We start from the raw sequence: 15778 nt of genomic DNA on the forward strand, positions 1-15778 counted from the left end.
GTGAGGAGAGGTATGTTTTCCTCTTTAAATAAGCTTAGCAACCTGAAATTTGCCACACCTCCAGAGACTTTGAATGCTTCAAATATAGAGTTAATTGAGTCTTTGCAAGGAGTCCAAGTTATCTTCAGATGAGTGATTGTTAATTGATTCAGTTTAAATATAAGACAGCTAAAACTTTTGATTTTCAACAGGAACTCTTACTAAGGGGACTAGTTAGTGGACCTGGGAACTTAGAGTTTTGAGTGTATGAATCATTAGAGCAAAATTGTTAATGCTATCAAAAACCTGTATTTCAAAGGAATTTGGATGGAGAACTTTTAGAAATTCAATAAATAATATCTTCATAAATGAAATTACATATATGAGGAGTTTGCCATGAAGTCGGTTGTTCTAACTTTGTTTATTGCCCTTTCTTACTCTCTTCCTCTGTTCCCCTTTTCCTGCAATTTTGTATTCCAGCAACTTTATCTGTCCACATGGATGCAGTAGAATCAGAGCTACCAGCAACACCATCCTTGAGATCCCAGAACTCTGAGTGGACTGGGAAAGCACCAGCAGCTGAGAAATCGACTATTGCTGCCTCCAGTAACTTTTTTAAAATGCCACCAGAGAAGAGCCCTGGATACAGCTAAAAGGAAGCACTGCAACTGTAAAAGCTTGCTCCGTTTTGGAAGTGTTTGATTCTGGTGTTTGCACCAAACATCTTGTTTGGGAGTAGTGGTATCTTCAGTATTGGTGCGTGATGCGTGCCATCATCCAGGCTGGTCTGTGTGGCCCACATACCTAAGTCATGTTTGTGAATCTATGCTTAAGAAAAGGTAATCAGTGTTGGGACCACAGTGGCTTTTAGAAAATTTCTTGCTATTGCTGTATTTATTATGAATTCATCTCTTTCCCTGATGCCAGCTCATATGTAATAGGTCATGTAGAGGTTCTTTTGGGTTTTCAGATCTTTATTCAACCCCTGGACATGTTGCTTGTTTGTGTATTTGGCATTTTTGGGGTGAAAGTCCCACTGCCATTCAGGGAGGCAGAAGTATCCCCCTGCTTTCTTCCAAGCCAGAAGGATTTGTTGGCTGGGGAGTGAGGAGGGAATACTAACACATTGAAACATGGAACCTGAATCCTGTATTAGCAAAATGTTTTCAGGCCATGTGCTAATGGACTCGAATCATGTTGCTTCTGGCAAAGCAAATATGGTGCTTGTCTATGTAGAAATTGCCATTAGCTCATTGGCAACATTGTCCAGAAGACCTTTTCCCTCACTCTTGTTCTGAATGTCTTCAGTCTTTATTGTGTATTGCATGTTCATTCTTAAACCTCCTACTGGTTAAGGATTTGGGAGAACTACTTGGACGTAAATGTGCAAGCTGGTGTCCTGGATAGAAACCTGGACCCTTGAATATTGTTGGAGTATGGTAGAAGATTATACAAAACTTCCATATCTCAGTGTGTAAATTAAAAAAATGTCTGTCAGTGCTTCTAAGGGATGCTTGCTGTTGAAGTTAACATGCCATTGAACAAAAAAGCCATTTAAAGTGTCACCTGAGTACAGAGCATTATGGGTATGGATCAGACTCCTTCTGTATCATGCTTTCCTTCCTTCAAAAGTGTTGTTTTCTATACCTACTGGAGGTGTCTCCACCTGCTGATGAGTGCACATTACACTGCAGTGTACACTAAAGAGATTCTCTTCACAGAACTTCCACGTGGTCTGCTGTTACCTTCTGTGTTGCAGAATATATGGACAGGGATTTCTTCCCTCTTATTAATCTGGAGCTTATCTTGGACTATGTTTTCAGAATATGTACCTGTATAGCATGTGCCAAGGAACAGGTGGCCTCACAGCTTCTTAAGTCCTTTAAAAATAGGATCTATTTGTATGAATAGAACTTTTTGCTTTCCTCATTGTGTGGAGCTTTCAGACAGGACTGCTTAAACTTGTAAAATTTCTTTTGATTGTGGAGGTGCATCTAGCACTCTTAAGCAGATAGCAAAATTTGCATGATTTTAGTGGTTTTGCAGTGTTCTGCTCTCTTATGAATCAAATGGCTGAGGGACAGATTTGATTGGGAGAACATGAAGCAGTGATTTATATTAACTCTATTAAAATGTGAAATGGTCATAATATGCACAATAATATACAGAAATTGAATGACTTGCTAAATCGTGATTGACAAATATGGTTAGTTATACTACAGGCACACTGTGTCTGATCCCCTAATACCTTCTTATTCTTGGGGAGACATCCAAATTGGATTTATATTTCGCAGCCCAAGCAAACTGTCAGATCTGTCACTATAAATCCTTCTCAACCCCCTTTTTTTCTTTTTATTTCTTTTTTTTAATTTTTTTTTTATTTGGGCGGTACATTTTAGAACTAATTAGAACAGGGAAAACCTTTTTACCTTAATGGAGGAATACAGAGGTCCATTTGGATTACAGGACAAACTGTAACAGTTTGTGAAGGGAGAACTGTTCCTGTTTTAAAGTTGTCATGGCTTTGTCTTATTTGTAGCTATTTTGAACAATGGTGCCTAAGGGGTAGCACAGGAAGTTTCAGCACTGGAGGGCCTGTTATTTAAAACATGAGAAGAGAAGGTAAACCTGAAGAGTAATAGCTTGACTATCTAGTAGTGGTGAGTACAGTGAATGGGAAAGGTAGTCATGTTCTCCTGACAACTTACAGATAAAATTTAGGAGTTGAAGCCTTGTAATCTAAAGTGGATGCTGCTTGAATGATAGGGAGTGGTTCCCTAAAAGAGCATTTGTGAAGCTGAGTGGTTATGATCTCATGAAGTGTCCTCCACAACCTCTCTTGGTTTGAATCTATTCAACAGACTTAATCAGATTACTGATCATTTAGCTAAAATTTTATATTTTAGCCATTGTATTCCCCTTTTTAAAACCAATGGTGATATATCTTGCTACATTCTGAATATTGTCCAAAGTAGTTTTTCTGTTCTGTGATGTCAGGATGCTTTAAAAACTTTTTCAAGAAAGGTGTTAGGGAATCAAGAACCTTCATCTCATTGTGGTAGTGGAGGGGTGGGTTTCAGTGCTTCATGTGATTTTTCTCTGGGGGCAGGGAAAGATAATTTATCAGATTTTCTCATTGAGGTCAGTAGCAGTGTTATCTGGTTAAGCCCTTACTTAGGCTGTAAGCTCCTAGGAGGTTTTTCTTGTCTTTAAAGGCTGATTGTACCAGTGGCAGTACTGAAGAGTAACTGTGGCAGGTCTTGTCTTGACAAGCCATACTTCCTGCCAGCTTTCTGGAAGTTCAGGGAGACTCCAATTATTGCAGCTTCCCTGTCTTTCCTATTTCTAGGTTAGACTCCATTTACATGTCAGATTCTCAACCAGATTTGATTCTCCTGAGTGGTAGGCAAGCTAAATGAATCATGTATCTTGTTACTCCAGGGTATTTATCAAAATATATCTTCAGTAACTTGATACAGATTCTGGTATCGACAGCATTCTTAGATGAATAAAATAAGTCCATTGTTTTGTCTCTTCTTTTCTCTGAGGCAGATTTCTTAGAACGCACTCTGCTCACACCGTAGTCACTGTGAAGGATACTGCTTCCCATGTGGATTACTTGAGTAGAAAGGAATAATAGCATGCCTTGATTTGGTAGCTGTGCTTCTGCAAAGGTGGTCCAGAATGTGATTATTGCTTCAAAGATACACAGCTCACTCATATTCCGCTTTTTGTCCACCAGGACTCCCCAGTCTTTTTTCAGTTTTGTCTTCTTTTTGTTGTCTTTCTCGTTGTCCTTATGGGAAACTTCAACTTCCCGACATGACCTGGGAATACCATACTGCTGTGACAAGCAAGTCTGGGAAATTCCTGAAGTACGTTGCAGATAATTTGTGGTCACAAGTACTCAGTGAGCCAACTAGGAAAGATGCCCTTCTAAACCTGTTATTTATTAATAAAGAAGGACTTGTGAGAGATATGATGGTAGGTGGCTGCCTTTGCCACAGGATCATGAAATGGGTAATTTAAAAATTTTTGATGTAATGAGAACGGTCAGCGAAGTTACTACCCTGGATTTCAACAGAGCTAACTTTAGGCAACTCAGTGAGCTAGTTACTAGTGTGCTGTTCCATGAGTGCTGGTCAGTTTTTAAGAATCACCTTTTAAAAGCACAAGAGCAGGTGATCTCTCTGTGTAGGAAGTCAAACAAGCCATGCAGAAGACCAGCTTAACTGGACAGGGAGCTCTTCTTGAAACTCAAAAAGAAAAAGAAATTGTATGATCTCTGGAAACAAGGTCAAGCTTCACAGAAAAATTACAGAGCTGTAGTTCACATATGCAGGGAGAAGATATGAAAGACCAAAACTTAATTAGAGTTGAAACTGGCCAGTGTTGTGTCAGACAAGCAAGGCTTTTTGAAATACATTAACAGGAAGACGAGTTCTAGGGAAAACATTGGACTGATACTTGTTGTAGATGATCACCTGACAAATTGGACTGAAGAAGTAGTGGAGGCATTCTGTGCTTTTTTTTTTGCCTTGGTCTCTTATAAGACTAACAGACCTTGAGCTGCCCTGTCTTCTAATTTGGAGGACCACTACTGTGGGAATAGTGACTTTCTATTTGTGTACATGGAGATTGTAAGGGACCAGTTGAATGTTTGTAAGTCTATGAGGCCAGGTAGGATTCATCCCAGAGTGTGGAAGGAGCTAGTGGTTGTTGTAGCATGACCTTTCTCAATCACCTACCAAAGGTTTTGGGAGTCTGGGAAGGTCCATGCTGGCTAGAAGCTACTCAGCATTATTCTAGTTTACAAGAAGGGCATGAAGCAAGACCCAGGAAATTACAGACCTGCTGGTCTACCCCCAGTACCTGGAAAAATTATAGAGCAGATCATACTGGGTGCTACTGAAAGGCATTTGAAGCCCTTTAAATCATAGAATCATAGAATATTGTGAGTTGGAAGGGCCCTACAGGGATCATCAAGTCCAAGAAAGAAGGACTAGTGGGTGATGTGGTGATTGGTGGCTGTCTTGGGCGTAGTGACCATGAAATGTTAGTTTTCAATGCTGGGTGAAGTAAGGAAGGGCACCAGCAGAACTTCCACCATGGACTTCCAGTGGGCAGACTTTGACTTGTTCAGGAGATTGATTGACAGAGTCCCCTGGGAGTCAGTCCTGAAGGACAAAAGAATCCAGGAAGGCTGGATGTGCTTTAAAAAGGAATTTTAAAATATATTCAGGAGCGGGCTGTCCCCATGTTTGGAAAGGTAAGTTGTTGGGGAAAATAGCCCGGCCTGGCTAAACAGTGAACTTGGGCTGGGACTTTGGGGAAAAAAAGAGAATATATTGTCTCTGGAAGGAGCATCACATGACTAGGGAGGACTATTAACGATGTCGCAAGGTCACGTAAGGAGAGGATTAGAAGGGCCAAAGCTCAACTAGAACTTGATTTGGTGGCTACATTAACGACGACAAAAAAGTTTCTATAAATACATTGGCAGCAAAAGAAGGATCAAAGAGTGTCTCCATCATTTGTTGAATGCAGAGGGTGGTGTAGTGACAGGGGATGAGGAAAAGGCAGAGGTACTTAATGCCTTCTTTGCCTCAAGCTTCAATATGAAGAAAAGTTGTCCTCAGGATACCCAGACCCCAAAGGTGGAAGTTAGGGACGGGGAGCTGAGCGAAGCTCCTGTAATCCAGGAGGAGATGGTCAGTGTCCTGCCATGCCAATTAGACATTCACAAGTCTATGGGCCCTGAAGGGATCCACCCCAGAGTATTGAGGGAATTAGTGAAAGAACTTCCCAATCCACTGTCAATCACCTACCAGAAGTCCTGGTTAACTGGAGAAGTTCCAGCTGACTGGAAATTAGCAAATGTAATGCCCATCTGCAAGAAGGGTTGGAAGGATGATCTGGGAAACTATAGGCCTGTCAGCCTAACCTTGGTTCCAGACAAGGTTATGGAAGAGATCATCCTGCGTGATGCCTTTACATGCAGAACAACCAGGGGATCAAGTCCAGCCAATGTGAATTTCTGAAAGGGAGGTCCTGCTTGACCAACCTGATCTCCCTCTATGACAAAGTGACACACTTATCTAGACTTAAGTGTCTGACACCACCTCCCACAGCATCTTCCTAGAAAAACTGGCTGCTCACAGCATGGATGGATGGACTCTTCAGTGGGTAGAAAAATGGCTGGATGCCCAGGCCTAGAGAATTGTGGTAAATGGAGCTAAATCCGGTTGGTGGCTAGTCATTAGTGGGGTTCCCCAGGGCTCAATTTTGGGGTCAGTCTTGTTTAATATCTTCATTGTTGATGTGGACATGGGGATTGAGTGCACCCTCAGTGCTCAGGGGTGATCTCATTTCTCTCTACAGCTACCTTAAAGGATACTGTAGTGGGGTGGAGACTGGTCTCTTCTGCCATGCCTACAGTGAGAGGACCAGAGGAAGTGTCCTTAAGCTGAGGCAAGAGAGATTTAGATTAGATATTAGAAAAAATTTTTTCACTGTTAGGGTAGTCAGGCATTGGAATAGTTGCTCGGGGAGGTGGTGGAGTCATCATCCCTGGAGGTGTTTAAGTGGCATCTGGACTTGGCACTGTGATGCGGTTTAGGGGTTACAGTGGTAAAGCTGGGTTGCTGGCTGGACTGGATGATCTCAAAGGTTTTGTCCAGCCTTGATGACTCTATGAACTCCTGACTATGCACAGGACATCCCCAAGAATCACACCATGTCCCTGAGAGCATTGTCCAAACCCTTCTTGAACTGTGCCTGGCTTGGTGCTGTGACCACTTCCCTGGGGAGCTTGTTCCAGTGCCCAACTCTCTAGGTGGAGAACCTTTCCCTAATATCCAACCTAAACCCCTGCTGACACAACTTCAAACCATTCTCTTGGGTCCTGTCACTGGTCACCAGACAGATCAGTGCCTGCCCCTCCTCTTCCTCTCACAAGGATGTTGTAGACTGCAATGAGCTCTCCCCTCAGTCTCCTCCTCAGGCTGAAGAGACCAAGTGACCTCAGCTGCTCCTTATACAGCTTCCCCTTCAAACCCTTCACCAACTTCTTAGTCCTCCTTTGGATGCTCTCTAATAGCTTTATATCCTTCTTATATTGTGGCACCAAAACTGCACACCCTACTCAAGGTGAGATTGCACCAGTGCAGAGTGGAGTGGGACAATCCCTCCCCCAACTAGCTCATGATGTATTTTTAAAACAGAGCAAATACTAAACAGCAAGTTGGTGAAAGAGCTGGAAGGCGTGTCCTGTGGGAAGTGGTGAAGGAGTTTGGATTTGTCTGGTTTGGAGAAAAGGAGACTGCTCTCTACAGCTTCCTGGTGGGGGGGGGGAAGTGGAGAGAGAGATGCCAGTCTCTTCTCCCTGGTATCTAGTCACAGGACACTTGGGAATGGTTCAGAGCTGTTCCAGGGGAGATTCAGACGTGACATTAGAAAACACTTCTATGCAGAGGGAGTGGCTAAACACTGGAGCAGGCTTCCTAGAGAGATGGTTGATGCCCCAAGCCTGTTGGGGTTTAAGAGATGTTTGGATAATGCCCTTACTTGAACTTCTGTTCAGTCCTGAAATGGTCAGTCAGTTGTACTAGTTATTCATTTTAGGTCCCTGCCAATTGAACCATTCTATTTCAGTCATTAAATTCACGGTGTTTCTGTTTTTTCATTCCTCCAATCTGTCCAAGTCCCTCTTGGTGGTACCCCCGCCCTCCAGCATCTCAGTAGCTGCCTTCCTCAACATACCATTATTTCTGATCTTGTTGAGAGTATGTTCTGTCTTTTTCCACTGGGTCACTAATCATCTCTGAACACTATCAATCCCAGTATTGTCTTCTGAGGCAGGCTTTTCAGAACTAGCCATCATGCAGATTTCAAACCACTGTTTAACCTGGCCAGCTTCTCTCTGATCTTTCTTACTGGATGCCATCCAGTCCATACTTCCCCTGTCTAGCTATAAGGGTGCTATGAGAGACTGCATCAAGAGGCTTACTGAAGTCAATGTAGACATCATTTGCTGTCCTCTATGCATCCTTAGAGCCTATCGTTCCATCATAGAAGACAGGTTCATAGGCTTGATTTTCCATCATTTGATGTCTGTCTGTTCCTAGTCACCTCTTTGTCCTTTGGGTGCCTAGAAATGGCTTTCAAAACTTGCTCCGTAAAGCTACAAGGGACTGAGGTAGGGCTGACTAGCTTGTCACTCCACTGATAGTCCTTGCTGTCTTTTTAGAAAGGTGATGTATATGTACCCTTTCTTGTCTCTGGTAACCTCATGCAATTGCAAGAGTTTTTCATAGATGACAGAGACCAATCTTAAAATGACATACTTTTGTGTATAGGGGGAAGATGGACATTCAGTGAAAGAGAAATCAAGAGCTGAGAGAAGCACATTTTCTAGTTGTTCTTTGCACATTTCCAGTAGTTCCAGTGGGCTCTAGTCAGGCTTAATGCCCAGTTTGATGGGTACTGGAGAAGACTGAATTGAAAGAAAGTAGTTTCTGTCCTGATGGATTTATGATTTTAAGGTACAGTAACAAGTGAAGAAAGCAACAAAACAGGAGCTTGAGAGAAACCTGTTAGAGGCTGGGACTAGTGCTACTGAATGATAGATTAGCTTCATGATTGTGGTATGCAGAGGTGTGTCTTGCCAGCATCCTTCTTGAATAATGACATTGAGTAGGTTAGTGCTGTCCTTCAAACTGTAGATGCTCCTGCTGTTATTTTGACCTGCTTAGTGGGCAGAGGATGAGAAGGGAAATTGTAGGAAGGGCAACAACAAGCATGATGGAGTGCCTCTTTTATTGTAACCCTTTCTGTACTGAAGAAGGAAGATGCTACAAAAACCAGTATGTGTGCCTAGATATTGAAAAGAAATTATGTCAAGTGGATAAGAACTTTGCTGTGTTGTCTTGAGGAACAGTTTGTAACCAGAGAACTTTTCAGTAAAGCAAAAGCAAAGGATGCTACATTTGTTCAGGAAATGTATTTTAATAGTCTGTTAGGATACTATGAAAGGATGATGAACTTCCATTCTCATTGTGATACTTCATTTCTATGTCCTTGTTTCCTGTATTCTGTTCCAGTTTGTGTTTTGTCATTGAGATATTCTCCTTTTGTACCATCAAATACAAGAAAAATACTTTATGGTAGTGCTTCTTAGGCATAAAGCATAAGGGGACACTTGCTGTACAGAAGGTAAAACAAGATTATCTTAGGCCATTAACTTTTACCCAGTACAAGGCTTGAACACAGCACAGAGGACATAATGTCTTCATTACACCAAAGCATCTCTTTTTTAAGAAAGTGAATAGTGCCACAGGCAAGTCCAGGGAGACTAAATTGGCACCAGTGCCTGGAGACCCATGTGTGGCTGGCCCTCAGTCACATGGCCTATAATACAGATTTACGTTGTGGACACAGAAGGAACTTCCAACATCCTTCTCAACTTTAGTGGGGCTAGAATGCCCTCCCAACTGCAAACATGGCTGTCAGTGTGAGTCCAGTGAGTTGAAAAGATGTGCTCACTGGCGTACTAGGTAAAGAGAATTCTTGTACAAACTTAAAGAATTGGTAAAACTGGAAAATGGACTGATACAGTACAGCCTGTTATATCAGAGGAAGAGGCAAAATATATATACTTGCAGACAATAATCAGGACAAGTATTGCTGAGCCCTGTGTGTTAAGACCTAGAGTATTCAATATCCTAAAGCAGAGATGCCAGTATTATGAGGATGATCAAGATTTTGCAGAGCTGCCTTCTTGTCCTTGTAACCTCTGAAGGAAACGGGATGAACAGCACGAAGAAGGCTGTACTGTGTCAGCCCAAAGGTCTGCCTGTCTTGGTAGTCTGTCTCTCATAGTGACTGGGTTTGGATACATGGGGGGTGCTGTAAGGATGAAGCAGTAATAGAGTGATACTTTTTTTTAGTTTCTCTTAGCCTAGTTTCCTGTCTCAAAAAGATGTACGAACTTTCTTCAAGGCTGGAGAAAAATTTTTTGAACCTTTGGCTATAATATTTATGCTGCAACTGGATTTAAATCTGTTTCTACAAGGACATGTCCTGATATTTGAAAACATCAAGCAAGGATTAGCATATCTTTGTTTGAATATTAATTACCCTCTTTATAAGTAAATTACGTCTTCTCTTGGAATTTTTTTTTCCTAATATCAGCATCCTGACATTGTTTCTTACAGTGCTTTTTTTTCCAGCAAGGTTGAAAAGTCTTGTTCTTTCTTTACAATGAGGCTTTTTTGACATGTATGCGTATGCCCAGTCAACAAGTCCTGTGTAATCCACTAACCCATATAAGTCATTTTTTATAAGCTTCATACCTGTAAAACTTTAACCTTTAATTGTGCTCCTGCATGAAAATCCCCAGTATTCCACATCCGTATGCATTCAGTTCTAGTGTCTACACTTAAAGTATTCTTCAGAGTTCCAGAGTAACTGTAAGAGTCACTTATGGTACTTCTTACAGAGTGTTCTTATATTGCTATTCAGGCTTCATTTACTCATATACCCAAATATGCTGCTAGCCTTTGCTGCCCAAATGCTGCTGTAACACTACCACAGGAGGTGATATTCAGGCAGTTGGGTCTGAATCTAAAGTTCTTACCACTGCTTTTCAATGTACAAGGTCCTAGAAAGTAAGGGTTTGGGTTTTTTTTAATTCCAGAATTTATTGTGTTTCCTTTAGCAGTATTACAAAATATTGCAGTTTTGTACCGATCATATTTATAATTTGCAATACTTAAGAGCTCAGTCTGTTTAGTTTTATCAGAAGAGGATCAGAGGTGTCATGCCTCTGTGGTAGAAAATCCTTTATGGAATTGGAGTAATAAACCATCTTTTGTCTTGCAGATGGGTGTAAAAATGAACTCGGAGCTAAAGCCTAGGTTGCCTAGATTGGTGCCTGTGAGATTTCATTGCTGGAGGCATTTATAAAAGGGCAGTGATCTGAGACTGGTCTGGCCTGACCGGAGCCCTTGGGCACTGTTGAAGTCCTTGAATTTTCCCTCAAGTTTTGACATCACCAGACAGTGAGCCAAAGCTACTGTTGCTACAGTTGCATTTTAGCTTCCTCCTTCTGTCAGAGAGGGCTCTCCTATAGATAGCTCACAGACAGGTCTACTCAAAGTCTGTGAAGAGCTGCTTTGTGCATGTCCCAAATATTTTATGAGGTCATAAGATTTAGCTGTTTGATAGGGATTGGACTCTGGGTTCTTGGGACTCTGTTTTAAGGGTAGCATGTAAATAAGAAAGATTCCTGCTTGTATTCCTCTGTTTTAAGTGAGATGTGTATTCTCTGAATGCGGCTTTGGCAGAATCTCTGTTCTGATTATAGAAACTGGAAATAAATCAATATACGAAAGAAGTGTTTTATCTGATATAAAGTGAACTGAGTTGAGAGTGGGGGAAGAGAGGTTTCGCTGACATCTGACTAGATTTACAGTATTGGGCTGTCCATTAATCTGCATGCTTCCTTGACCATTTCTGTAAGCATAAAGTATAAACTGTAATCTGAAGGTCTGTATGGAGTTACTATGCTTTTCTTGCTTTGAATTGCAAACTTGAATGAAGGGTTTGAGGTAATTTATCATGTCCATTCTTTGCAGTTTTTTTGTAATGATTTTGTTTCCCAGTTTGTCAGGACATTGTCTCTAGACAAGTGAGATGCTCCTTGTTTGGAATTTGAAACAATTCCAGAGCTTCTTAAATAGCCTTTCATTTCTAAGTCACTGCTTCAGATCTGCCCAGTCCCAAATGGGGTGTCATTTAAATGAGCAGGTCAGTTTCAATTGATAGTTTAATGGATATCTATTCATTTTGCCAACATTAACATCTTTTTAAGATAGATTGACATCATTCTTTTTTACCATGATAACAGTGACTTCAAAGATCAAATGAACAGAGGACTTTGAATTTTCTTTTGCCTATGCTTGTGTCCCAGTATTAATAGCTATGCATATTTGTGCAAGGAACAACACAGGAATCCCTTTACCTTAACTGTTCCAATGAATAAACTGTAAAAAAATTAGATCCCAACTGGACTGCATGTTTTTAAGCAAAAAGATCAAGATCCTTTGGAAATGGCTTCAAGTGTTTAACACCATATTGGGGGTAGATAGTTTTCCAATTTTTAGAAGTGATTATTTTCCTCTCTCATCTACAAGCTGCACTTGTGAGAACTGGGAGGTGTTCCCAGTGAAATATGCTGATTTTTGTTACGTACAAGAAGTTGGAACAAGGAGCAATAGATTGTCTTATGGGAAGGGCTCCGATTTGGCAAGCTGTTGGTAATGTCAAAAATTTCAGATGTCTAAAAGTTGTTGTTAGCTGGTTTGATTTCTGGAGGGGGCCATGAGGTGTGGCTGTTGTCCTGCACTCAAACAATGTAGGGGCTACGTAGGAAAGGTGGCATTTCACCCTCCTCACCACATTGATAGGCTGCATGACTTTAAACCATGGGCTTCATGTGCTTACATATGTATTTAGACATTTAAACAAGAACCTTCTTCAACACTGCCACCCACCCCCCCAAATAACAAAGCAAACAAACCAGAAAATTTGTGCTCTGATGACAAGGCTCCAATTTGAGTGGCCCATGTTGCTGTAATCAGTGCCCTTCTGCATGTACAGTACAATGCAGTCAGGCACTTGAATGATTGTTTTTGGGTTTGGGGGTTGTGTATCTCAGCCTGTCCACCCGCCTCCTTTCACACAAGATTTCTGCCCTAGTGTAGGACACTTGAGACTCTCAGATTGTACAACTCCTGGCTTGGATTTTTTTTTCTCCCCTTCACTTAGGCTGACTTCAAGCTTATTTACTGCACAGCATCCAGACTCCACTCTGAAGAGGAAAGAAGTAATTTCCTTGTTAGTGTCTTCAGGGTACCTCCTGCTATGACAGCTTAGAATGTGAATGAATTTATGTGCTGAGCATTTGGATGTTTTTGTCACCCTTATTGCATAAGTGAGGAGTTTGAAGCAAAACCCAGGAGTTATCTCTGAATTTGAGGGCCTGAGATATGCAGACATTGGCAATTTGCAGAAACTTAATTTGTACCCTTTTGTAAGTTCAAATCTCATTTCCTAAGAACTTCCTTAGCAGTTATGAGTGCTCAGAGCTTCTGCACATCCAGCTGCAATTACTGATGAGGTGAGGAGCACTGTTCTTATTGCTGAAGTCTTTCTCTGGCTTCTCAGCTAAGAGAGAGAGCAGCAAGCAGGGATCTCTCCAGGGCTGATGGTCAGTTGCTTTCATCATGAGAACTTTGCCCTGACAGCCACCTGCTTTGCCCATTCTGTCATTGGATCTGGCTCATTTGCTGCTAATCTCCTTCAGTTCTTGCCCCTCGCCTCTTTAGAGGAGTGCTCTGTATAGAGTCTCAAAAATAAACTGTGTAATCATTTGATTTAGCATTATTGTAAAGTGTATGGACCAAGGGACAACTTCAGATGGCAGGTAAGGGATTTCTTCCCTTTCAAGTACTTTAATCTGTAACCAGATATATGTATATCTTTGTGTATATATATTATTTATTTTTCAGCTAGGACTTTTGGTATGTATTCATTTTGTATTGGAGTTTCCTTATAAAGGTATTTTAATTCCCCAAATATATTTTGTCTCTGGAAATACTATGATTCCTGGACTTCAAAGGAATTGAAAGAGCAGCCCCAAATGCATAGTATCATAGAGACTGCTGTGAAATAGCTTGTCTACTATGTCTCAAGAAAGAGCAATAGGTATGTGAAAACTTGCTATGGAACAGTCACACTTTATATGCTTTTACCTGAACATCACAGGATGACACGAATTTTGATTCATGTCTTGCAGTGATATTTCAAGTATTGTCCTCTTGATTCTTTAAACTACAAAGTAATGATTGTCTAGTGAAGTAAACCTGACTGTTTAACAAATGATAGGCTGCCTGCTAATGCCCAATTCAGCAAAGTTTTAAAATATCAGAAGTCTTAGTGTATATTTTGGGAAGAATGCCCGTGGAACAGAGATCCTCTTTGGAACCAGAATCAATCATCTGACTGAGCTGTATTGGAAAAAAAGAGAAGGGTATGAAGAGAAAATGGTACTAACTATTGTCTTTATTATCCTAAGTTTTGTTCTGTTCTCTCCATGGACTCTTGATTTACATCTTCTAGAGAAATTAGTGCATCTTTAAAAAAACCAAAAAGACAAACACAACCAACCTCTCTCTGCAAGCTTTTAAAGTGTTCGTTTGCTAGATGTGGGTTGGCACACTCTGTTTGCAGCTGAATACCCATTTTCTGATGTAAACAGATTCCATTAACCTGAAAGATGAAAATCAGAATGTTTGAATTTCCATTAATACAATTTTGGGACTGGACAGATAGCCGCAATTGAGATTTTCTTATCCTTGCAGTAAAGTACTGCAGTCCACATCATTCCTTGCTCGCACATTACACCTCACACCTGTGCTAGGTGGGCATTTTCTCAGCAAAGTGCATTGTTTGCTCAAGAGAAGCATAAAAGATGACACATGGAATGTTGCTGTACACCTCTCTGCTATTTGCTGTGGATAAAGTGATGATGGTGCACTACCATATGACTCAGAAACAACTTTGCTGAAAACCACAAATTTGTTTCAGGTAAGTTACATCCCACCTGTATGTATACTTAAATGTAACTGTGTATTTGTTCCTGGGAAGAACCCAAATGCTTGTCACAGCTGGCAACTGGAAGCATCAGAACTGGTATATTCAGAATGTGTCTACTCTCTGTCATTCTGCAAGTACCTCAAGTGTTTAGGATATGGATGAGTACAACTTCTACTGCTTGTCACTGAACTACTGCTGGTAATTGAAAATTGGAATACAGTGTTCCCTGGAGACTTTGTCATGGAGCTCAAGAGGTTAATATGTAGTTATGTGATGATACTATAATTTTATATGCATCTGCAGATACTGCTAATAGACATTAAAGTGGGCATTTACATCCTTATTATGGGTCAGTACTTGATGTCATAATAAAAAGTCACATCAGAAAAGTACAGGATAAAAATCTGATTATGCACATTTTGGAATGTAAATGGCTTTAAAATTCAAATTGTCACCTGGTGGGAGGATCAGGAAGGAGTCAGAACAAGGGCAAAGGGGCAAAGCTGTGAGACACAAGGGGCAAGATAAAGGAGGAAGAAGAGACAGGCAGGAGCAGGCCTTTGCTTGGGTAGTTTATATCCATGTGAATACTATACCCCATTACTTAAGCCCTTCATGTCATCTCATTAAACATAAGCTTGAATGAAAGGTGGACTTTGTAATGGGGTGTGAAGGTCAGTAAACTCCAGATCTTCTGTCTTTCCACAGAGTTCAGATCTGCTCAGTGTTGTGAAGGCTAAAACATCCTGTGGGTTAATGCAGGGTGTTCATTTGGAAAGCATCATCAAAGCTAATAAAGTTTTCAAGGCAAGACAACAGCTGAAACTCTCATGAGGCTGCACTAAGTAAATATGCAAGGAGCTCTTCAACTACTGGCCCCAGAGCCTGAGGGGGGGAAGGTACTGAGGAGAAAGACTTTGAATTCTGAAGGGCTGTGTAGCTTAAAATCAGTGGAGAAGTACCATGAGGACTAGAGCAGCATGTATGATAGGTCAGGACACGGTGAGTTCAGTTGCAGATGCACTCAAAGGGTTTCCAACATCACCTAGAGTGTCTGTGGGAGCTGAAACCCTATAGCATGTAGAAATTTGGAAGGGTGTTGACTTTTTATTTCTGCACTACTTTTTCATCCAAATACATC

The 15778-nt window shown here is 41.1% G+C and overlaps 1 protein-coding gene across 8 annotated transcripts in view; it reads left to right on the top strand.

Annotated features, from left to right (window-relative positions):
* The window catches only part of GPATCH2L (G-patch domain containing 2 like), a 42635-nt gene extending 30598 nt beyond the window's left edge, over positions 1-12037 (top strand). For 7 of the 8 annotated variants that reach the window (XM_069017934.1, XM_069017927.1, XM_069017931.1 and 4 more), the window contains one exon: positions 460-12037. In XM_069017934.1, the coding sequence (XP_068874035.1) occupies positions 460-632 (173 nt within the window). In that variant the 3' untranslated portion in view covers positions 633-12037. The remainder of the gene's footprint in view (positions 1-459) is intronic. The other variant, XM_069017936.1, reaches the window with a different exon arrangement.
* The last annotated feature ends 3741 nt before the right edge of the window (positions 12038-15778 follow it).

Source organism: Aphelocoma coerulescens, chromosome 5 (assembly GCF_041296385.1).
Source record: "Aphelocoma coerulescens isolate FSJ_1873_10779 chromosome 5, UR_Acoe_1.0, whole genome shotgun sequence".
Classification (NCBI taxonomy): Eukaryota; Metazoa; Chordata; class Aves; order Passeriformes; family Corvidae; genus Aphelocoma; species Aphelocoma coerulescens.